We start from the raw sequence: 26,345 nt of genomic DNA on the forward strand, positions 1-26,345 counted from the left end.
AGTAAAAAGTTAGGGTTAATTCAAAAAGCTTGTTTTGGTTAACTAGTTAAGGTAAAAAAGATTATACTAGAGCATGTTAGTTTTTCTCAGTACCAGCTTACATAGAACACATCTCAACTAACCAGATCTGAGCTAAATGCATGATTAGGAAAGTCGTAGCAGAACTAAAATCGTTTTTATTTTTTATTTTCGTTTAATTTAATATCATTGCAATTTTAGTTTTTTTTTTAGTTAATTTGAACCCCCCCCCCCTCCCCTTCATATTTCTTTTTCTTGACTAGTATGTGCCTGGTGCAAAAAGGCATTGACCACTAGGTTGTGTCCTTGATGATTCAATCATGCTTTCATGTGCTATATTTTTAGTGCAACCAACAGTCATTATTTTTATTTGTTAATCGAGTGCAACAACCGATTTAACAAATTGGCGCCGTTTTCGGGGACACGGCGCTTTCTAATAGTTTTATGCCCAAATATATTCGTCCAGGAACACCTCTAGCTTCTAATCCATAAATCAAAAGAATTGCAAGTAAATTGAAGAAAGAATTATCAAATAAAAACAATCACCTGGTTTCTTTGGTTCATCATCATCCTCCCTACAATTAGAAATCACCACACCACAAGTCACTCCCTTGTGGAACGAACCAGATCCGTTTTTTCCGAAAGTACCTCCATCTTCACCTTCTGATAGTCCCTTTATAACTTATTCCCCACCATCCACAGTTAAATATGAAACCACGGACTCTTCAGAAACCAAATCCGTGTAAGGGTAAATAGATTTGTAATTAGTCGAAGGGTTTCATGTCTTCGAATGTACTGAGACTTCATATCTTATGTAATCTATTTTACTAGGACATTGTGTTCAAATCTTGACGCTTAGTCCTTAGTATATTTTTTTTACACTTTCCTCTACTATAAATAGGAGTGTTTACTAGAGTCATGTAAGAGAAGTCTCTACAGCATTGTCATTTGTACTTTGTAAAACTTGAGAGCGTAATACAGCTGAAACAAGATCATATTTACATCTTTGTTCAAATCTCGCAATGTTACTTTGATCATTAAACTCTAATTCATTTCATACTCGATTCATTGCTTCATCAATTGGTATCAGAGCGGGTCTTCAAGATCAAGGTGATATTTGAAGAACGATTCTCGGTTTGGCAATTTTTGTCGCAATTTGATCAATTTTGGTGAGTCTCTTTATGATCTCTCTTAATTTCATTGAATTGTGCGTTGATTCATGATAGTTTGACTCGTTGGATCAAATTTTCTTTTTAAAATCCTCATCGTGTGATCCAATAATTTTTTGTTTAGATCAAAGCCCAATCCAATCTTATTCTTTTATTCAACTTGATTCTCAAACTGTAATTGTTCGTCTTATTCAAGATTTAGTCCAAAAACCATTTTGATTCACTTTTAGAATTTGATATCGTTCATATTTGATTTCATTTTGTTTTGCCCAAATCTTGTAATGATCATTGTTCATTCGATTAAAAAATCTAGCCCAATTCATGTGATTCATATATTTGAGCCCATACATATGTTTATTATCCGATATCTCTGATGGAACTCAAAATTCATCCAATTTGATTTAATTCTAAAATTCGTTGTTCAATGTTTGATATGTACATACACTTTTATCGGTTGTACCATTGGAGACGTATATCTCAGCTCAAACATATCTCGACCTGTAATCATAATGTTCTTGAGTTTTCTTTTTCGCTTATGAAAGTTGATCAATAATTCGTGATTCTGAACTTGTGAATTGACTGAATCTCATTTGGATAATTATCAGTCGATTATGATCGAGTTGTAGTTGAGAAGTCAACAATTTAGTTTTTAATTTCGATGAAATTGATCAAGAACTTTGATAATTTCATGAAGAACAAGTGAAGAATTGATGGTTTACCAAGTTTTTGATTTAAAATTTTCTATTTGAATCATTAATTTGAAGTTTGTTGATTGTTCACTTCGAAAAGTCAAGTCCAGTAAAAGTCAAAGTTGATTTTCTTGGGATAAATCAATGAATTGGTGAATGAAATTGAATGATACAAGTGGTATATGAACTTTGGATGTCAAAATTCAGTCTAATTTGTGATTTAATTTCAAAGCATGGGTTTGATTAGTGTTTTTGAGGTTAAAGTCGGTTACGGATGTTCTTGGTTTCCTGGATCGAAAGTCAACATCTTTAAGGTCTAATTCATGTTTGTTAGAATTCAAAATGGATGGGAAAATGAATGGATGGATTGATTTTGAAATAATAATTTCGTTTTTGATTGGGTTCGAAGGTTGTCGTACAAATGGGTTAACTTCAATGAGTTGGAATTGATAATCAATGTTAGAATCAAAATATTTGGAATCAAGATTCTAAGGGGTGTTTGTTTGATTAATCTATTAAGGGTCTTAGTGTGTTAATTTCGAATGGAAAGGATTGATTTTGGAGTCGTTAGTTCGAAGGTTTTAGTATTATGAATGAAATTGATAATTTTTCTTTGGGACGGACTGATTGGAAATCCAAGATTAACTGGGTATAAATCATTCGAAGGGTGATGTTGATTAACGAAGACTGTGTTTTGGGTTTGATATTCGATTGATACGAAGGGGATAAAATGGTTATTATTTTCGAAGGGGTTTGTCTAAAGGTTTCATTCGAATGAAGTGAAGAGAGGAATGATTTCATACGAAGTATGGATATGCAGTTTTATACAAAGGAAAAATGGAATTATACGAAAAGAGTTTTTGATTTATACGTAGGGATGAAAATTTTGAGTGTTTTAGATTCGAAGAGGGTATATTGAAAATTAATACAAAGTTACTGTTCATAATTGAATCTTCCTATGCTTCGGGCTTCGAATGAATTGAACAAATGCCACAATGTTTCAAAAACGGCCCATGAACCTTTGAATATTTGACACTTCGCAAATTCACTCAATTTTCGAATATTTGACACCTTTTCACCCAAATTCTAAAAAAATTTGGGCTACATATATTTTGGGCATTCTTTTCTATTATTTGTGTACAAGGGCAGAATTTTCAAAAATGGTCCCTGAGACTTCGAATTTTTGGCAGTTTTCATCCAAATTCTAAAAAGAACTAATTTTTGCTGAAAATTGAAGAAAGTGCATTTCAGGCCCCTGCAGTTTGTGCAAATTGATGCTTTCTACCAAGATTTAAAAAAGTGGGAGAGTTTTGCATATTTTTCTTTTTTGGGCTCAACGGGTCACTGCAGAATTTTGAAATTGACAATGTCTACCCATTTTTGAGAATTTTGTCAAAGGTAATCTGTGAACGAAGATAAAAATTGAATATTTTTTGGATTTTCCGGATTGCACAAAGTTTATGCCACATGTTAAGGGGGAGTTTTGACATGAAAAACTCCAAATAGAGCATGTTCTTTTTCCTTCGAGTTTTATAATCAAATTTCGATTATAAAAAGGGGGAGAAGTTTTATATGAAAAAAGAGCAGGAATCATATCTCTGATCTAATTTTCATCTTTTCAAAAGTTTTTAAATCAACTTTTTGGTTTTAGAAATTCTGCACTTTTGAAAGTGAAAAATTCATTGGATCTAAGTCTGTGTTCCGATTTCGCACTTGAATCATTGAATCGAGTGTTCTACTAGTGATTCTGATTTGAATTATATAGTTTGTTATCAACATCTCAATTTTTCTTCAAATTCTCAAAGTTTTCTTCCGTACAACAATGGCGTCATTCAATCTTAATTCCATGACTTCATTCTCTCATTTGTTGGGTTCTTCGTCAAAAATTCCAATGCTAATTCCTGAATATTACGATCAGTGGGCTGATCTAATGGAGGATTATCTCAATGGTTTAAATAAAGAACTGTGGACTTGTATTTCTGGTAATATCAATCCTCCATCAAATTTTCAACCACTTGGAGCGTCTTCTGCAAGTTCTAGAGTAGAGAATCAAACTGAACGTATGAAAAAGCTAGAGAAGAAATGCATGAGAGAGCTGAGAGGAGCTTTGCCTCCAGTTGCTTACAATTATGTGAGGAGTTGTAAAACTGCAAAGGAAACCTGGAACAATCTAAAGGAGAAATTTCAAGGAATTGAGAAGACAAGGGTTAATTCTATGAAACAATGTTTGTTGGAATTAAAAGACTTCAAACAGAAAGAAAGTGAAATAATAGAGGCTTATTACGATCGTCTGAATGAATTGATCTATCGATGCAACCGATATGGAACCACCAGATCAGTCATGGAGTTCAATCTCATCTTTGTTATGGGTCTGAGAAAGGAATGGCGAAATATCAGCATGATGGTCAAAAATCAACAAAGCTTCAATACATCAACTTTGAATGATGTATACAATCAATTAAAATCACACGAAAATGAAGTGAATGAAATTGCTGAAGAAACAAAGGCGAGCTTAGGAGGTCCATTGGCTTTGGTTTCAAAAATGAGTGAGAAAGAAGTTCATGAGAAAAGTGATTCTGATGGAGAAGAGGGAGTCATCATGAATTCGGATGATGAAGCAATTGCATTTTATTCAAACAATCGTGTCAAAAATTTCTTCAAAAAGCCAGTCAATTCGAAGATCAAGTCATCTGAGATTAAAGGAAGTTTTGTGAATAAAACTGCAAGTGATGAGAAGAAGAAGGAGGAAAAGAAGGATGCGAATAATGCTGAGGGAAAGATTGAGAAGAAATTGAAAGGAGATGCTGGTGTAGACTATCACTACTGTAATGATGCCAATCATTTAGCCAATGATTGCATGTTGAGGTAGAAAGATGAGAAGAAAAATAAGGTAAAAGATGAAGCTTACTATGTTGAAAGACTGGAAGAGATTCGTGTGAAGGCAAAGAACTTGTCATTGATTGCCATGGGAGAACAAGATGACGATGGAACGTATCAAGTCTAGTCATCTGGATCAGATGATGAGGAGATGCGAAATCCAACACATGGAGTAATGTTTGCGAAGGTTGAGGAGGAATCGGATGAAGAAACATACGGTGTTAAAGGAAGATGCTTCGTTTCAAAGGCCACAAAAAATCTCCAATGACAACAAAGGTACGCAACATTCTTGAATCTTTTAATATTCCATTACATGCTTATAATTCTGAATTGATATCTTTTGATGAAACTGTTACTTATTTTGATTCGATTGTGGTGTCTGCTAGCAATGAGGGTAAGAAGCTTTCTATGCAGTTGTTAGAGACAGAGAAGAAGTTAGATTTGAAAAAAACGAAAGTAGATTGTTTAGAACTTCAAATTATAAAACATTATGGTTGATAGGGATAATTTTTCTAGTGAAATAAAATTGCTATTAGCACAAAGAAACATTTACTGTAATTCAGCTAAAAGATTATATGGGAAATTAACAGAATTACATCATTCTTGTGAGATAAGTAAAGAACAACATAGAAAGTTATTGCCTTTTTTAGCTTACGAAAGAGCTAAGGTAGATAATATTTCGTATGATTGTGAGAAAGAAATAGTTGAATTTGACAAAGTTCCTGATGATAGATATAGATATGGAATAGTCAAAGTAGATGAATGTCTTGATGCTACTGAATTAGTTGAAATTGTAAATGATACTTTGACTAAATCTGAACAAATTCACATTTTGAAAAAGACTGAAACTTCAACATCTGATGCTTAATCCAATTTGGCTGATATTGAAGATAATTCTGACAATATTAGTGAAATTAGTGATCTTGAGGATGTTGATTGTTCTCAGTTGTCTATTACTAATGTTGCATCCTCATCTAAAGGGAAATAAAAAGTTAATGATTTGTTGGTTAAGAATGAAACTACTAAACCCTCAACTTCGAAAATTTGTGATTTCGACTTCGTGGATATAAGAGACAGTCAAACAGATGATAGTGATGATGAAAGAGATGAGAAATTTTCGAACGAAAAAGGTATCTTCGAAGGGTGAATAAATTCCTTGAATTGTAGTTGACCAGGTGTATGGTGATACACAAAAGTATGACAAAGTGTTGAAAGAACAAGGTGCTCATTACCTTGAAACAAATATTGTGGTGTATCCCATTTTCAAGTGTTCATATGATGTTGTGTTTCCAAATCAAGTGTTCGTAACAACTGGAAATGTTGATAATGTCAAACCAGAATTCAAGAAATTGGTGGAACAAGACCATTTGAAAACATCTTATCAAGGGTTCTTCGCAAATCAAAGTACCGTTGAAAATAATCTAACGAAGAATTCATATGTTTTTCAAAGACAAAAATCTCAAAGAAAATGGGTTAAAAAATCAAAAATTAAGAAAGAAGTCAACAAAACAATTTTTGAGGAAACAAAAAATGCGGTCAAATTAAATTCAAAAGAATTTAAATCAAAAGTTGAAAAATTTTCGAAAGAAAATAATGTATCAAAAAGACAAGCACGAAAGAAAATATTTTGGCAAACAATCGAGTTTCGAAAAATGACAACTGAATTGTCAAAACCAGTTAAGTCTGTGAATTCAGTCAATAATTCAGACAACAAGAAAAATTATGATCATTCAAGCAAAAATGTGTCTGAATCAAAGTCATCAAAAAAATATTTTCAAAGTGAAAAATTCATCTTTTTCAAAAGTAAAACAAGTTTATCGTCCGAAAACTCATAGTAAGTTTGAAGAGAAAACAACCCCAAAGTTTTCGAAGGTGTCAAAATTTAACATTTCAAGCAATATTTCTGATAATTCATTGAATTCTAATTCAACAAAGTTTTTTACTCCACGACAACATTTTAAATCAACAGTTGATACTTCCTATGCTGAATCATATGTTTTAAAAAAAAATGATTTTGTTCCTCAAAAGCAAAATTTCCTAATCATACGAAGAAACAAACATTAAAAGCTTCACATGAAAAGGGGATAACTTCACGAAAAAATATTGATCACTAGCTCGAAGGAAAAGGAAGAATTTATCAATCAAGTAAATATTCGAAATATCAAACAAACGAAGCTTATGAGAAGTATGTCAATATTTCTTCAAATGGCAATTCATCTTCAAAGGATTCGAATATCTTGGTGAAAGCATGGAAACCTGTCACAAAAGCGAAGACTGAACAATCACAAACTCAGAATGCGAAGGGTGGTGTTAGTTTACATACGAAACCAACAGAACATTATGTTTCAATCCCTATAAATGAAGATGTGCACATTATTAATAGTTTCAAAACTAAAGTTTGTGATTTAGTCAACAGATTTTCTTTCAAATCGTTGTTGAAATCTAATTTCCAAGGACCCAAAATCCTTGGGTACCTAAATTTTTCCAATAATTTCAGGTACTTTGTGACGAGCAATATGATAATAAATGGTACATTGATAGTGGTTGTTCTCATCACATGACTGGGAAGAAGGAGAATCTTAGAGACTTTCGAATTCTGAAAAATGCTGGAGTGGTTAAGTTTGGTAACAATCAAAAGTGTCAAGTTGAAGGATATGGGAAAATCACGAATAGACAATTCACAGTGAATCGAGTTGCTTATGTCAAAGGCTTACAACTCAATTTGATAAGTGTATCACAACTCGTGGTAGGCACTGGAAATCAAGTACTTTTTAACAAAGAAGGAAGCATTAATTCGAATGTTTACACAAAAGAAGTTTTGCTGTAATCCAAACGAAAGGATGACATGTTTACTTTGGACATCAATCCAATTGTGAGTAAACCAGTTGTATGTCTTCTTTCGAAAGCTACATCAAATCTGAGCTGGCTATGGCATCGAAGACTCTCACATCTCAACTTTAGAAATATCAACAAACTTGTGGTGAAAGATTTGGTAAGAGGATTACATGTACTTAAATTTGATAATGATTCTTTATGTGCAGCTTGTGAAGTTGGCAAGCGACATAAACAAGGTCATCCGATCACAATTGATTCAATTGTCAAACCCCTGGAGCTTTTACATATTGATTTATGTGGTCCTTCGACTGTTTCAACTCTCAACAACAAACGGTATATCTTAGTTATTGTTGATGATTTTTCCAAATTCACATGGGTTTATTTTCTTAGATTAAAATCCGAAGTGGCACAAATCATGATCAATTTTATCAAGAAAATGGAAATAACATTGAAAAAGATTGTTCGCAAAATCAAGAGTGATCATGGAACTGAGTTTAAGAACAATGTTCTTGATTCATTTTTAGTGGAAAAAGGCATTTCACATAATTTCTCCTCACCATACATTCCACAGCAGAATGGTGTTGTTGAACGAAGAAATCAATCTTTATGCGAAGCTGCAAGGACTATGTTGGCAAATGCGAACTTACCACAGTATCTTTAGGCCGAAGCTGTATCCACTGCGTGTTTTACACAAAATAGAACTTTCACTCATCGATGTTTTAATATTACACCTACAAAATTCTAAATAATCAGAAACCTAATGTAAATTTTTTTCATGTCTTCGGATGCAGGTGTTTTATTATGAATCTCAGGATAATCATTCGAAATTTCAAGCTAAAGCTGTTGAAGGGATTTTCCTAGGGTATTCGCATAATTCCGTGGCATATCATGTATTGAACAAACGTACGTGCAAAGTAGAAGAAATTTTTAATCTTATGTTTGATGATTATTATATCAAACAATCACAACAACAATTTCAAAATCTTCCAATTTTGAAAGAAAATCAAGATGAATCTGAACCAATGCAAATGTTGGATATTGATTATGATTTGATATTTGGAATTTCAGATCATGCTGGAAATGCTTAAGAAAAAGCTCCTGATAATCATGATCCTGAACTTTCAAAGCTTACTAAAGATTCAACATCATCTCCTCAAGACATAGGCGAAAGTATGCAAAATGATCCAATGGAGGGGGAGCATTTGGATTCGAACACTCTGATGGAGAGGGGGCATTCTTTCGAGGGGGAGAATGAGAGAGATAATGTTGATGTTGAGGGGGAGAGATTAAATGCTAATATTGAAGAGGAGCTGGTACACAATAATGAAAATTATCATGATGTTAATGATGTTTGTTCGATTGCAGGTTCAGATAATGATGAATTCTACGAAGATGCACATTTGGACTTCGATCCAGCTTATCCACCAATGGAAAAAATGGACAAAAGATCATTCGAAGGAGCAAATAATTGTTAATCCACAAGAAGGAGTTTTAACAAGGGTTCAAAATCGTGCAAAGAATGAGGTATTAAATACTCATCAAGAGTTTTGCATGTTCAATATTTTTATTTCTAAAATTGAACCAAAGACAATAAAAATTGCAATGGAACACTCAAATTGGCTTGTTGCAATGCAATCTGAATTGTCTGAATTTGAAAGAAATAAAGTTTGGAGATTAATTCCTAAACCAAATGATGTTTCGATTGTCGGGTTAAAATGGATTTTCAAAAACAAAACTGATAAAGATGGAAATATTGTTCGAAACAAAGCCAGACTTGTTGTTAAGGGGTACTCTCAACAAGAAGGAATTGATTACGAAGAAACTTTTGCCCCTGTTGCAAGACTCGAAGCAATTCGTATATTTTTGGCTTATGCAGCTCACAAAGACTTTGATGTTTATCAAATGGATGTGAAGTGTGTTTTTCTGAATGGAGAACTCGAAGAAACTGTCTATGTGGAACAACCTCCAGGTTTTGTTAACGAAGAACCACCTGATTGTGTTTATATTTTAGATAAGGTAGTTTATGGTTTGAAACAAGCACCAAGAGCCTGGTATGCAACTCTTACTTCATTTTTGAAGCAACCTAAATTTAAACAACGATCAGTTGATCCCACATTATTTCGTAAGAAAGTTTGGAGTCAACTGACCCTGCTTATGCTTGTTCAAATTTATGTTGATGATATTATCTTTGGCTCAACTTACCCTGCTTTGACAAAATAATTTGAAGACTTTATGAAAAGTAAGTTCGAAATGAGCATGATGGGAAAAATTAATAATTTTCTTGGTCTAAACATTCGTCAAAGCAGAGAAGGAATCTTCATTAATCAAGAAAAGTATACGACGAATCTGCTAGAAAAGTTTGGATTAACGAATAGCACAAAGTTACGAGTTCCAATGGCAACTGGGGTCAAACTAACTCCTTCGTTAGATAAACCTACAGTTGATCTTACTTTATACAGAAGCATGATTGGATCGTTACTTTATTTAACTGCTAGTAGACCTAATATCATGTTTTCTATATGTAATTATGCTAGGTATCAAGCAAATCCACGAGAACCACATCTCACTGCTGTAAAGAATATATTTCGTTATCTCAAAGGAACTTCTTCGTTAGGATTGTGGTATCCTTCGAATACAAGGTTCTTTGTTCAAGCATATTTAGATGCTGATTTGGGAGGTTGTAATCTTGACAGGAAAAACACAAGTGGATGGTGCAATTACTCGATGGTAAGTTGGTGAGTTGGCAATCTAAAAAGCAGACATGTGTTTCAATATCAACGGCTGAAGCTGAATATGTTCCTGCTGCATGCACTTCACAGATAATTTGGATTCAAAGTCAATTACATGATTATGCAATTAACATGAAAAAGATTACTTTATATTGTGATTTACAAAGTGCAATAAGAATTTGTCATAATCCTGTGCAGCATTCAAAGACTAAACATATAGCTCTTCATTATCACTTCATCAAAGATCACGTGGAAGACGGAAATATTGAAGTACATTTTGTAAAAACAATTGATCAGTTAGCTGACATTTTTACAAAAGCTTTGGAAGAAAAATCTTTTGTACGAATTCTGGAAGGACTAGGAATGATCGATGGAAATTCAATTCCATGCGAAAAAGAAGAATAGTGACTGATCAAGAATGGTTCAGAGGCTCTGAATCAGTGATAACGTGTCATTGTTCAGTGTTCAGATGTTACTGTTCATAGTCAAATCTTCAAATGCTTCGCATTCGTATGATTGTCACTTTTCAGAGAATTGGTAAAATGTCGTATGTTTGCAACAAGTACTTTCGTTTATTTGAGTAATTTCATTTTCGAAAAATTCAAAAAAATAAAAAATATTGTCATTTTCTTTTTTTCTTCATTTTTGAAAAATCAAAAACATCAAAAAGATTTTCACTTTATTTTCTTCTTTATTTTTGAAAATTCAAAACAACAAAAAGATTTTATATTTTTTTTCTGTAAAGTACTTTGTTGCAGATCTTTCTGAACATACAAAGAGGCACATGCTTGCAGATCTAGGGTTAGGTAAATGAATCTTACAACTCTTTACATTTTAATTACTTTGAACTAGTTAAGATGTCCCTAGAAGCATGCTGCTGCATGTTTTCCAAAGCCTCCAATGACTCAACGTGTGTGTACAAAAGCCTTAATGAACTTTTCATATGAAGATTTCTTCCCAATCAGGCTTGTATTCACATTATTCTCCTGAGCTACCTGACTCTTCTCATATGAGTAAAGAGTTTACTGTTTTGTCTAAATATAACAGAGGTACACTTCGTGTCTTCACCAATATTTTTCATCTAAAATATCTTTCACGATCACACACGAAGACATATGTCCAAGAGATCTCTGATCAAACTAATCGAGACTTAGACATATCAATAATTTGTGTTAATGATCTAACGTCATCAGACCGTGATGAAGGTGAAACCCAAATTTCTTGCAAATTAAGGAATTGACGGGGAACTATGTTCCAGATTTTACGAAACTTTTGTTTCAGTACCTATTTTCAAAACTCCAAATCATATTCATTTCATATGAGTGATCTTGATCAAACATTCGAAACCCACGATGTTAGTTACCCAACAAGATCCAGCACAATTTTTTTCATGGATATGATTTCCGTGTGAGTTTACTTCAAATACCAAAGTTACTTTAAACATTTTTCAAAGCACACTTGTCACTGACTACACTGGTCAAACAAGTAATTTCTATTAGAATTACTCACCTTATGCTAAGGTTGATATGTAACGAAATTTATTAAGTCACCTATGTAGCCTTACAAAAGATGCCCTTCAAAACTTTTCTACAAGTTTTCGATTGTAATTCACGGGAACATACACAAGCTGTTGATCATCTCTCTTGATGATTAACGAAGCAACCTTTGCCCGGAGTTTAACTGCATTCGTGTCAAATTAAATTTTTTACATCACAGAATCCCAAATTTTTTATTTCATTGTTTCTTGTCTAACTTTCTTTGGAACACTGCACTCACGAAATCCTTGAGGTTCTGAGTAACACCAACTCAGGCTAATGATTTCAAACATCTGGCATATGACTTCGCTTTTCATCCCAAAAGTGAAAGAGCCTAACTTCCATCCGACGGGGTCCGACGGTTACAATTCTCTTGGGCCAAACAAAACAGGTTGTATTTCAATGATGTATGATATCGTGTCCGGGTTTTAAGGAGATGGTACGGTTACTTTTTGACACATGGCTATTTCTACAGAGTAGTGGTCCGGTTTTCAAGGTGCCACATGACCAGTCATTAAATGCACATCCCGCTTTTAATTCAAACAGGAGGGTTACATATAAAAGGGGATTCAAGGGTCTTTTGTCACTTTATGCACTTAAAGATAATTTCCAATTCTCTCTAAATTTTCAAGCTTTCAAATCCCTAACAATGGCGACTACTGCTAACGTCAATGCTGAACCTTCTCAAACTATAGAAGATATTACTTCCATGCCGATTATGAAGATCCAGGTTACCAAATATGAAGTTGAAGCTGATGTATCTAAGTACCCTGAAGAAATGAAGATGCTCGTGATTGCCTTGAAGAGTTCTGTTTTATCCAATGCAATGTTCAATTCTTTCTTTGTACCGATTTCGTGGTTATCTCAGGCGGGATCAACAGCTTCAATCGCTAAAGCCTTTGATGCAGTCACGTTTAACCTAATCAATGACAAGAAGGTTAGACTTACACAAAAACTCTTCTGTCAGATTCTTGATATTCCAAATTCTCCACCGTATGAGGATTTCACATATCCTCAAATCGTCCACATGTTCAACGAGATGGGACATCAACCACCACTATCCAAAATCAGTGATTTCAAGAAGTCAGGTCTTCCTACGATTTGGAATTTTCTTTTTGAAATCTTTTTACGTTGCTTAACTGGAAGAACAGTGGGGTTAGACAAAGGAAGAATGGAGGTATACGCCATGGTTGCAGGGCTATACTATGATTTACTGGTGGATTATGCTTCGTAGTTATGGAAGGAGTTCAAGAAAAGTGTTGACAACATGGATGTTGTTCGTGGTATTTCGTGTGCAAGATACTGGAGTTTGATCTTGCAGTACTTCTACAACAAAGAGGGTATTTTAGTAGCCAATAACAAAAAAAGCCACTTTTCATGTATATAGCAGTCCAAAGGAGGTGATTGATAATGCTGATGAGTTCCCAAGTGTTGCTCGTATTCCTGATGCAATGCTAAAAAGAGTTGATCCTACGAACTCAGTTTTGTTGGCTTATCTGCAAACAATAGATACAACAGTGAAAATTTGTGTTCTATTGGAAAAGGAGAAGAAGACATTGAAAAGGGGGACGAAGAATGAAGTTGGTTCTTCTGAAAAACCGGTGAAGGAAATGAAGCCCAAGAAGTCAACTAAGAAGAAACCCGTAATAGTCGAAGAAATTGTTCAACCGGAAGTGTCTATGGTTGTTACGGAACCAGTTAATTAACTACTATTGAAGAAACCCAAGAAAAAGAAACAATCCCTTCGAAGACTGGGATTTTTCGTAGATTTAAGATGAAGTCTCAAAAATCTTCACCCCAAGTTGTTCGTAAAACACAACATACACATCAAGGTGTATTATTCATGGAAGTTCCAGCGCCTGTTTCTCCATCATCAAAAAAACTAAGGGCTGAAGATGTGGCAAAACCGTTGACACAAACGAAGACGAAGAAGTCCAGAAAACTTATCATTGCCACTACTTCAACAGAAGGCGAAGAAAGAATTCCTAAAACTCCGGAAGCTGGTGCCTTGGGGCAGTCCCTTTTATAGTGGCCCACATCCCCACATCAATAGCAAGCCTGGAGTACGCCAACGCCGGGAACTTGGGTGATCGGCCTTGCCAGAGATATACAGAAACGGACAGTGTGTCAATTTTTGTTGCAGTTGGTGCACTGCATTTCCCGGCAGGGACCGTTGTGGTGGAAGTTGCATTTGTTTCACTTTGGAAAACTTCCACCGTATCGCTTCACCGGAACAGGAGCAATGGGTGTTATCGCGGCATGAACCGCCACAATCTGCTGCTTTTTGGCAGCTCGTTGTTTCTTCTTGTCATCCCATAACTTCCGCTTATTGTCAGCGGGTTTGGAGGGTTCCGAGATGGCCAGGGTTGTTGTTGATGCTGGGGATTGGAATCCATGATCGACGAGTCGTTGTGCCAATCGTTTGGCACTGTCGAAGGTAGTAGGGTGTGAAGCTAAGACATTTCCCTAATACGGAGGCACCAGCCCCCGAATGTACCTCTCTATCTTTTTCCCTTCGGTGGGAACCATGTTGGGACAGAGGGCCACCAGTTCACTGAACCTGGCAGTATATGCGATTATGTTGGAGCCCCTCATGGTTAGGCTCCACTGCTCCTGTTCCAACTTCTGGATCTCACCCCTTGGGTAGTACTCCTCAATCATGAGGTCTTTCATAGTTTCCCAGCCCATGTCGTTTGCCACTACAAGAGTGAGTGACTTGACATGGTTGTTCCACCATGTCAGGGCTTTCTCCTCAAAGGTGCACGCGACAAACTTGACCTTACTTGCTGTAGGGTAGGAACAAATTTCGAAGACCGACTCCGTCTTCTCGAACCACTGCGAGAGGGAAATGACTCCGCCAGTCCCCCTGAAGGACTTTGGCTTGCAGTTAGTGAAGTCCTTGTAGGATCACTCTCTCGAGCGCACAAGGAGTTAACCTTGAGTAGAGTTAATAGGGGTTCCACCTCTGCTGGCATCAGTGGAGCGATATCGAGCCATGGCAGTTGCTACTGCAGCATTCAGAGCTGCAGTATCGATTGCCGAAGGAGGTGGTATTGGAGTTGGAGTACTCAGAGGATTACACCTTGTTGATTTATGAGGAGGCATTCTTCAACTATAAATTTAAAGAAAAGATGTACGTAGTGGTTAGAATCAATTGTAAGCATAATAAGAGTGTTCCATGGGCTAAATCACCATAGTCCAACAGTTGAATGAGTGTACGTTTTGAAATAGCAATATAGCAGAAGAGTAGGAAAACACAAGAGTACAAAAATTTTTTTCCAACAGATTAGATAACTGCCAATATTACCGGTATTACTGATGTAAACGAGTTCGGGAAAAACGACCTAACAGTAGGTCTTACATCAAACCATTTGAGGGAAAATGTTTGATAGCTTAGTAGACTACATAGTGTACTGAAAGATAGGAATATTTTATAGACAAGTGCTACATAGAGCACAGATACGAAAGGCTATTCCTTAATCAAAAGAAAAGATGTGCTAGACATCTTCTAACGACGATGGGAAATCCTCGGGTGAACCCTAAGATCTGCCACTTGACGAATCACTTCTTGAAGGTGTCGCTCATGAGCCCTCTGGTGAACTCGAAGTTCTATGACTTCAGCTCAGGAGGCAGCTAGTTGTTGCTGCAGAGTCTCATTGGTTCTCCTAGTCCTTTCCATATCTTCTTCAAGACAGCAGATGTGGATCGTGTTGACACCAGAAGTTGGCATCAATCTCCACGATTCGGCTGATGGCTGCTCGACCTTGCTTGATATTTCAAGCAGTCATACGGACCATAACAGGAAGGAATCGGTCAGCTGAGTCGCCATCGTTTATGTTGTAGAAACTTCAGTCCCCATTGTAAGGTAAGGGTTGACCTTGCTCGTCGCTCCAACGATTTAAGTTGTTTGCCTACAAGGGTGTGGGACCCTAAAACGCTGGTCGGGGATTGTTAATTGGGGCTTGACCTTCTTGAGGTAGGTTGTTGACTTCTGGCTCGGAGTCAGATCCATCCGAGAAGCCTTCTGGGAGGTGATCATCCAAAGGGATTGGATGCTCATCTTCGGGCTCTTCTTCAAGCCATCCAACATTGCCGTGGGGTGAAAAGTATGGGTCGCCATGATGAAATCCATCCATGATATCTACGCGAGAAAAGGGGTATAAGAATCTTATAAAAATAGAGGTACTATTTAAGATAATTATAAGAGGATCTTTATCAGTTATTTCAATACTTGTGTAGTGTATACCAGTTATATGAAATCGAAGTAGGATAGACCTTCGAATAAGTGGTCCTAACTCCAAATCCATAACCAAACAAGGGCAGGAAGTGAAGCAAAGATCACAGATTCTGAGTCTATAACACCTGAATTTCATATAACCTTAGCGTATGCACTTAACGACTATTGACCTACTTGATAGAGACCTTTTTAGTTCTCAGATAAGTGATTATAGTAACACAAAATACTCCTATAGTATTTTAAACTTATGTTATGTTCTAGTGCTCTCATTGTAGTGGTGTTGGTAAGTTTTTAGACTTGTTGTCATATCACAACCATTTTAGGGCATATGCCAATCACTCCTCGGACCAGCATAGTTGATCAGGCTATGCCACTCCGAAGACTGACGATACATCCCCGAGCTTATTTGTGGTATTCAACAATCGTAATACTTTTGTATTTGTCATTGTGACACTGATTTTAGTATGAATGCAGACTTGTATACTTAGTTAAATATTTTATTATTTAAAAGTATAGACTCTTGGTCAGAGTGTTTTAATCCCATTGCGTTTATAGTTATTATATCTTTTATGGGTTTATATACTCAACTCACTATAAACAATGCTCTAATACCAATCTGTCACACCCCAAAACCGAGAACGGCGGAAACATTCTAGGGCGGAGTAAGTCATGTACAGTATCACAACACAGTATAATAGTAAACAAGTAAACAACATCATCCATTCCATTAAACATATAATATTAATACAAGTGTGTTCTGTGGGATATAAGACACCAAAACATGAATATCAAAATATATGATGAGTCTTGAATGCGCTCTATCTTCTAAAAAGCTGGCATCGGTACCTGTCTACTGATGACCTGAGAATACAAGTTATTTTGAAACGGTTTATCAGCATTAAAGCTGGTGAGTTCATAAGTATTTAGTGTCTATGTTTGTATCAAAATGTTTTAAACAGTGTTTGAAGTACGAGTTTGTAAACGTTTGTAGTAAAAGTATGCGAATGTTTGTAAGTGTTTGTAAAAGTTTGTAACTCCTAGAAAATCCTATATTTTCTACTAAAAGTAGCCTTCTACCAAGGCATGATTGTTTTGTATGTTTGTTTCTTGTACAAGTGTGTAAATTTCCCAAGTATAACTATCATTATCAAAATATAGTTTGTACATTAATGTTTAAGTGAAACAATCACCAAATAAATGTAAAGGGTAAATTAATGTAGTATTGTAGTGTTGGATTATAGGAACTACTGCTGTACTAACTACCATAAACCAGATTTATATCAAGGTATTATGTGATTAGTTGTACCATACTATCGACTGGAAAACACGACAATGTAAGTCGTCAAAAGGTATGACGTTTGGCACCCGCAGACCTGCAGGTCCGGCTGTAGCTAGCAGCAAGGTGTAGCATAGTTAGTCTAGTATAGATCTATATGCAAACTCACGCTCTCCCTCCAGGAGATTCTGGCTACAACTCAGGCCATGACAATGAAGGCATGCTCCGATACAGTGGATCACATTTATGTTAACGTATTCTTGTATATGTAATGTATTGTTACTCATCATAGTATAGTTGTATATGTTCTCATCATAGTATAGTTGTATATGTTCTCATCATAATGTAGCATATGTTCTCATAGTAATAAGTAATGACTCATGAATGAACTGACTCTTGTATGCTTCATCGAACTAGAAGTAGTAAGTAGTATAACTCCAAACTATACCTATTATAGTTTATTAGTAAACTTGTTTGAATGACTGAATGTATTGAACTGGGATAAAAGTCTTTATATCTATACATATATACATAATATATGACTAAGGGTTCAATTACACTCGGACAAACAACCGGGTACTTTAAAACCACAACTAAACAAGTGCAGGAAGTAAAGTGGGTTATCTCTCCTAAGTCCTTCAAACCTTATTTATATAACTATATATGTAATAGACATGGTTTTAACAATATATAAGTTTAAAAATTGTACAAGAAAGGTTTAGTATACAAAAGTGAATTTGATAAAGAGTTTGATATGTAAAATAGTTTGGTAAAACAGTTTAAAGTATGAAAATCCATTTGTATGTTAGTTATTAATCACATGTGATTGTTATCATTAACTAATCATGATTCAACTTGTATCCCCCCCCCCCCAATAAAGCATTTATAAACATTTAAACACATTTAAAAGGTTAATTAAGGGGTATGAACTCACCTGCAGTAAGTGGTTTGTTCGGAAGTGTCGGACAAGGAGCTAGGTGTCAAGTGAGGACTTGAACACACACAGTAGTCCTAGTTATCATATAATAAACATATATGTATCTAATTAGTCAATTAATAACTAATTAATTATGTTAAGAAACCCTAGGTCATGATTCAAGTGATACAGGTATTAAAGGGTTGCATCTAAGGGTTGTAGGTCATGGCATTGGAGTTTATGGTCCAAGGACCACTCCTTATGGAGTTTACGGCCCATGACCACTTCCCCATGAGTTTATGGCCGTAAAATCATGGTACTAAGTGTCATTTTTCATTTTAACGTGTTATGAATCATGATGGAACACCCAATGATCAAGTCCAAGCCTTAGGAAAGCATTGGGGGCACATTAAGACCACCTTGTGGAGTTTACCGCCAAGTGACCATATTCTTATGTGTTCACGGCCGTAAACTCTCTTAGGGACATTTTTTGATTGTTGTTTAATGTCTTAAACACTTCTAGGAAGGATCAAGGTTGGCATCCAAGGCTTAGGGAGGGACTAAGGTCCATTTTACCACCTTAAGAGGGGTTTACGACCCAAGAACATCCTTGGCCGTAAACTCTTTTGTTCTTAAGATATTTGATGATTTTCAAGTGTTATCAAGTTCATATTAGGCACACAAGAAGCTAGGGCAAGTGTACTTACAAGATATAAGCTTGATTTGGTGTTTAAGGTCCAAGAACACTAGTGTGTGTTCTTGGTGTTCTTGGTGTTTTGAAGAACACTTGAAGATCTAGCTATAAATCAATAATGAATGGATGAAATGATGTATAACTACTAGATGTTAGGTTATATCAACAAATCAAGTCGATAAACACTTATGTTTTTGGAAGATTGGGTGAAGAACGGGATGATAGTTGAGAGAGAATAGAGGGTGTTCTTGAGAATGGAAGTTAGAAATGAAGCGTTTGGGGAGTAAACTCATGCCTAAGGCATGAGTTCACGGCCATGGGAGATTTTATGGCCCAAACTCCAAAAGTTTGGCCGTGAACTCTTTGTTAGGGTGCAATGGGTGGGTTTGCTACTTCATGACTCGAGAGAGTACTTCCTTTCCTTCGTTCGTTTAAAGAATAAACACTAAAAACACTCAAACGGACTTTTAAATTGGCTAACAATTATTAGAAATGTAATTGACTTTTAATTGAAGTGATTGACTTTAGAGTTTGTCCGAATGAAAATTTTGGGTTGTCACAATAGTCGTGAAGAAATGCATTCTACACATCAAGCTGATAAACCAGCCACTAGCATGAGACTACAATGCTCAGAACAGTATGAATAATTGTCAGTTTTACAACCAAACTAAAGGTCTCATCACAATCCACACCTTGTTGTTGACTTCAACCATTTGCTACAAGTCTATATTTATAAAGAGAGAGAGAGAGAGAGAGAGAGAGAGATGGTTGTACAACACCATTTTTTTCTCGTGAACCTACTGAGGGATGTATCAGTTGGCCAAAATGCTGCTAAATATCTCAAAAGTAAAGTACATTAATTAAATATGGGAAAATAGATTACATTACCTCACTGTAAATTTTTGAAGCTACCATGCACCTCGTTTTGACATCTGTCATGACCAAAGTCACAACTAAACAATAATATCAGATAATGTATTCACCACAAATGATGCACTTCCTATCAGATAGATGCAATGACCAAAGACATTTTCTATTCTCTACTTCAAATCAACAAATTATAGTCATCAAGGTCATTTTGGAAGGAGATTATCATGATTGGAGTTTGTAGTAAAGAGAGAAAAAAAAACTTACCTCTTTCCAAAGAGGTTACTATCCTGTTAGAAACAAAAGATACAAACAAATAACTCTTTGAGTAATTACATCAAACACCTTATGTGCGAATGTTAAATAAGTTTCTTCTTCTTTTCTTTGGATCTTACCTACAAGTCCAACTAAAACAAATTTTAAAAGAAAATAAATCACAAAATCAAAAGTAAAAGTAAGAACACAGAAGAAGAACCAAACTTTAAAAAATTGCATTCTTTTCATAGCTCACTGTTAGGACTTGGCCAAGGAGTTCACGGTGGTTGTTTTTTGCAAAGAAACAAAGGGAGATAGAGAGGAAGGATGTAACAACACCAGTAATCATGGGTTTCATAGATAGATAAGTAATCATGGGTTTCATGGATAGATAGAGAAATAAAATAAAAAGCAAAAGAGTAGCAACTCTAACCCAATAACAAATTTGGAGGAAGAGACTGTGGGGTGGGATTTTTTTATACCATTTTTTAAGTCCATAGTGATTAAGCATCTGAAGTAGGCAAAGGAGAAAGTGGAGTTGGAATATTCGATTGGAATAATCGAAATAACATTGATTCAACCTACATGAGAAGACTCAACATTCACCGGGTTCAATAACCACAATTTAAAGATCTATGCGGGATGGAGATAACGGTGGTGAACAATGGTGACGAAGATAAAGGAGAAGTCGGGCCTTTGACCGATTCTAGTGGAGTTGAACATTGACTCATAATTAAAGGTGATATTTAATGTTTTAAACTATAAATTAGGCGAATGAAGAGAAAGAATAGGTCAAGCGAGGACCATTCTACCAATATAAGAGTAATAGACTTTTTTGTTGACCAGCTAGCAATTACATTTTTTGTATTTTTTTTATGCATAAATTGGTTGTATATGATGTTTTAAAAGTTGTACCTCTTAAAATCCAGCAAAATTTGGTAAATGCTTATTAAGATAGATATATATATATATATATATATATATATATATATATATATATATATATATATATATATATATACATATGTGTGTGTGTGTGTGTGTCTAATTTCACCTATATCAAGATTCACCAAAATTAGGGTTTAGGTTCCTCTTTTCTATCTCAAGAATTTAACCATGGATTTCACTTATAATCATGATTATTAAGCTCACAACAACACTATCATCATATTTTATGTCCATGTAAGCATAATATTTTATGTTCATGTAAGCATACAAGATTAGAGGTTTCACCCAATTTTAAATTTCACCATGAACACATTCATCAAACTTAACAAGAAGATGAAGCTTACCTTTAACCATTGTAGTTGAGTTTGATTATTGATTTCTTGATGTTTCTTACACAAAGTTGCAATCCCTTGAGCGAAATCTCCGAAAATCACCCTAGGGTGCTCCCAAATGTTAAGGATGTTAGATAATGAGTTTATTATCGAATTCATCGTATTTTTACTATATTTTGTGATGTTTGACCCCACTTGTCGTGTTAACTATTTATATGCATTATATTCTCATTAACTTGCATCGCATGATTTAACTTTTATAGGCCACGTTCTCATCATTTTCCTATTTCAACAATGTACTTATTTTTTTTTTATTTTGTTAGGCCATAGCTTTCTCATATAAAGTCCCTTTTAGATGATTCTTTCACCTATGCACTCCAAATTGTCTTGCCTACATTCCAAGACTGAGATTAATTCGTTTTAGCTCTAAAAACTCATCCTTTCATAATCTCACACATCAATTGGCGGCTAACAGTTTAATAAATATGGATTTAGCGACTCTTCTCGAAGCTACACAACTATTCAATGTGGCATTTTACCAACATAGCCAAACGTTCTTATCATATATCCAACCCATTTTAAAAGTTAACGATACCCCTAATTTACTTTTATAGATTAACAAAATGGGGTGTTACAAAGTGTACTAATTGAGGATGAGAATGCTTCAAAGCATTAATAATTCCAATATTACTTCTACCATAGTTTAAGAACGATTCACACCAACATTCATACATATATTACATTAAGAATAACTATAGGAGGTATGAGATGCACATATACATCAAACTTATCTTCGAAACAACATTAAATTGATAAACTATGAAGGTTGTCGAGCTCTGTGACTATAATTGTGTGGTTTTTGTTCTAACATGCTCGATCCTATGAACCACACGTTCGACAAATTTAAAGTAGGCCTCACCCCACGGTCTTCTAATTGACATGATCATCCAGGGGACCAAAATGCCAACGGCAAATCCCAGTCCAATGCTCAAAGGAAACCACGTATCGTCGTCAGATTCATCTTTGTCGTTATTTGGAAGAGGCGGCATGTTGTCAGAGCTGTTACTTCCACACTTAATACGAAGAGGAGGTCCACAAAGATTTGGATTTCCCGAAAACGAAGATTCTCCAAAGGTTCCCATTTGGCTTCCAATAGGAATCCTGCCGGAGAAGTTATTGTTGGACATGTTAAGACGACTTAAGAATGTTAGTGATGACAGACTTGAAGGAATGACACCTGAGAACCTGTTGCGTGAGAGATCAAGTGAACCCAATTGAACTAAATTAGAGATATTGTCTGGCAACGAACCGTTGATTTGGTTTCTTGACAGATTCAAGAATACTAGACCAATCAATTTTGTTAATTCAGTCGGGAAATGACCATTGAGGTTGTTTGTGGAGAGATCCATGTAAGCTACCAAGGAAAGAGTTTTGGTGTACTGCAGAAACCCGCCTTCTAAATTTACAACCAACCTTTCTTTGTAGTATATTCCACGGTAAAATCCATAAAAACGATACTCATTGATAATTTGATCATGAGACATGCCTGTGAGATTGCCCAAGCTTATGGGGATCATTCCAGTGAAATTGTTTAGGGCAAGATCCAGGACTTGGAGCTTGGATAAACCTGGGAAATTTGTAGGGATTCCTCCCGAAAATGAATTTGATCTCAAGCTTAGAATTTTCAGAGTTGTAAGACTGTCTCCTAACCATTGTGGGATATCTCCAGAAAATTTGTTGTTTGCTAGATCCAATGTCTCCAGGCTGGATAAGTTCTTAAAAGATGAAGGGAGCTCTCCTGAAAAATTATTGTCATCGAGGTGTAACGACTGGAGGAGCTGTAAATTGCCAAAAGATTCTGGAATTACACCTGACAAGTTGTTGTATCCGAGGTCTAATGCTTTAAGGTAAACACAATTTCCAAAACCTGATGGGATGTATCCAGTCAAAGAATTATTTGACAGATCAATGACTAGAAGTGAAACCATTTCTCCAATAGATGATGGGATTTCTCCTGATAAGCGGTTACTCCCAAGCGAAAGAAAGATTAGATTTGGCATGACGTTCCCGATGTTATATGGGATAACACCAGAGAATCTGTTGAAGGAGAGAGAAAATAATTCAACTTCAACACTTGGAAGAGGAATAGGTCCTTCAAACAGGTTGGAACTCAGATCAATGTCTGCAAAGGGAACAACATCAAATAAAGATGGTAGCTGCCCGTGTATCTGATTGAGGGAAATATTTAGCAAGGATAGGTTAAAGCTCATATCCCAAAACCAAAATGGTATTGAATCAGAAATACTGGCATTAGAGAGATCAAGATAGTTGATATTTTTCTGAGTTTTAAGCCAATTTGGAAAAGATGGACCTACTTGACATGAACCCAGATCAAGATTTCGGACTTGGAATGGTGGGATCCAATCATCTTTCAAATGTAAGATCAAGGAATTTGAAGAAAGATGCAAGAATGTCAGTTTACTTAGCTTCAAGAAATGGGCTTCAGAAACAAAGCCAGTCAGATCATTGAAAGAGACATCGAAGTTCGTCAACTCAGACAGCTGACCGAAACTCTCTGGAAGAGTCCCGTTGAACTTGTTCCCTCCAAGTCCCAAACTGGTAAGTCTTTGTAATCTCCCTAAAGAAGTCGGAATCGGACCATGAAGCTGGTTATAATCCAATTCCAGTTCTTCAAGATTACCCAACTGACCTACCCATTCCGGCAGTCTACCAACTAATTTGTTGTTGGTCAACCACAGCCTCTCCAGATTAGGCATTGAGCTGTTGGATACACACGTGTCCACCCCTTCAGGCAAACTTCCTGTCATGTTGTTTCCTGAAACCGACAAGAACTTCAAGTTGCAAAGTTTTCCAATTGAACCAGGAATTCCACCCTCGACGTTGTTTTGAAATAGATTAAGGGAAGTGAGAGAAGTAATGTTGCCAATAGCAGCCGGAATTTTCCCGTGTAATTTGTTTGAAGCAAAATCAAGAACTTCAATCTTTGGCCAGCTTCCCTTAAACAACTGTGTGCAGCTAACTGTGAGGTTGTTATTCATTGCCAAACTTAGGTATCGTAAATTTGGTAGTTCGCCTAAACTAAGTGGAACTCTTCCATAAAACCCACAGCTACTTAAATCTATGGAAGAAAGACTAGTGAGGTTTAAAATCCAATCCGGAAACTTGGAATCAAAGCTATTCATAGAGAGGTCTACATCGGAAAGAGCTGGAAGATCAATGGGTGAAAGAGTGGAAAGTCGACAACTTCGAAGATGAAGTACTGTTAATGACGTAAGATTGTTCAAAAGCCTTGACCAGTTTGGGCCCACTTGTGACAGGTCAACGTTAGTCATCTTGAGATGTTTCAGATACCAGATCTTGGTCAACCACTCAAGACTCCCGACGTTTAAGCTACCAAAGTTGCTTGAAACATCAAGATATTGCAAGTGAGAGAGGTTTCCAATACTTTGAGGAATCCGACCACTAAACCCTGCTGTTGAAAGGTTTAGGTATCTCAGATTTTTCAAGAAACCAATGAATTCTGGGACCTTATTTTCATTGAAAGTGTTGTGGCTCAAGTCAAAGTAAGTCAAGGACTTGAGTTTGAGCAACGAAGGTCTAATCTCACCAATAAGGTTCCAGAAACCATACCTTCCGGGTTGATCATGGCCATAACTCAAAGGATACGGGTTGTGGAGATCAATCTTGTTAACAGCACCGGTTGAGTTATCACAACCAATACCATGCCACTGACAACACTTGTTTCCTTTCCATGATGAAAGCAGATCTTCTGGATCAATAAGACCTTCCCTGAAGTTAAGAAGTGCTTCTAGTTCAGACCGAGTACATTTTGTGCCAACATCAGTAGCATCTGAGAAAAAAATTACTGATCTTATAATTAAGAGAACGAAGACTATAGTAGCTATACATTTTTGTGCATGCATTTTTTTGTGAAGAGAAAGACTATCTAACAAGTTCTTATATATTTGATGGGTGCTCGTTTTTCCACAGAAGTCTTTTATACATCCTCAGAAAAATAGAAAACAGTGAATTGACAATTCTACCCCCAATTTAACTTCTAGCATGCATGCACATTGGAACCTCCAAGCAAACCTGCAACGACGAACGACTAATTGCCATCAATCGGAGGTGTTTTGTTGTTGGGCTGTTGGCCGTGTTGCTGCTCCGAATAGTTCATGTTGCTTGTTACATAGAGTGGTCGAGAGGCTTGTATGCAAAAAAAAAGTACAAATATATATATATATATATATATATATATATATATATATATATATATATATATATATATATATATAGATATATATATATAGATATAGATATATATATATATATATATATATATATATATATATATATATATATATATATATATATATATATATATATATATATATATTACATAATCGAGGGTATCAATTGTGGTGGATCGTTTGTTGGAGTTTCTACACTCTCTTCAATATCTAGAAATTAAATTGGGGGTATAAGTGTCAATGCACTATTCTTCTATGTCGACAAATAAACTTCTTCTATTTCGACAAATAAAAAATCTCAGAAAAATCAACCCCCATACTTCCTTCTTGGTTAACTTCACTTCCACTCACTATTCTTCTATGTCGACGAATAAAAAAGCTAGAAATATCAACGGCCATATTTGATTCTTAGTTAACTTCATTTCCACTAATATAGTTAATTTTACTTACTTACCAGGAAATTTCGAGTTCACTATAAATAATCAGCAGTTGTTATCAAGTGTAATTTGGTTACTATGCAAGGTTGTCAAGATCGGGATCCTACGTAGGATCGTTTTTGGGTTTGCAAGATCGGTATCGGAATCCTAAGATCCCATAAAATAAAATATAATTTTAATTTAAAATTCTTAAAAATGAAAAATATTTCAAACATTTAATTTTTCATTCAAAAATTATAATGATTTTAAAATATTAGTCA

The 26,345-nt window shown here is 35.5% G+C and overlaps 1 protein-coding gene across 1 annotated transcript; it reads right to left on the reverse strand.

Moving 5' to 3' along the window:
* Window positions 1-22,080: 22,080 nt before the first annotated feature.
* Window positions 22,081-25,321, reverse strand: LOC145010726 (receptor-like protein EIX1). Its single transcript, XM_078969249.1, has one exon. The coding sequence runs from the start codon at window positions 25,319-25,321 to the stop codon at window positions 22,220-22,222; it is 3,102 nt and encodes a 1,033-aa protein (XP_078825375.1). The 3' UTR covers window positions 22,081-22,219.
* Window positions 25,322-26,345: the final 1,024 nt, after the last annotated feature.

The sequence above is a fragment of the Lactuca saligna genome, chromosome 1 (assembly GCF_052625555.1).
Source record: "Lactuca saligna cultivar CGN05327 chromosome 1, ASM5262555v1, whole genome shotgun sequence".
Taxonomy (NCBI): domain Eukaryota; kingdom Viridiplantae; phylum Streptophyta; class Magnoliopsida; order Asterales; family Asteraceae; genus Lactuca; species Lactuca saligna.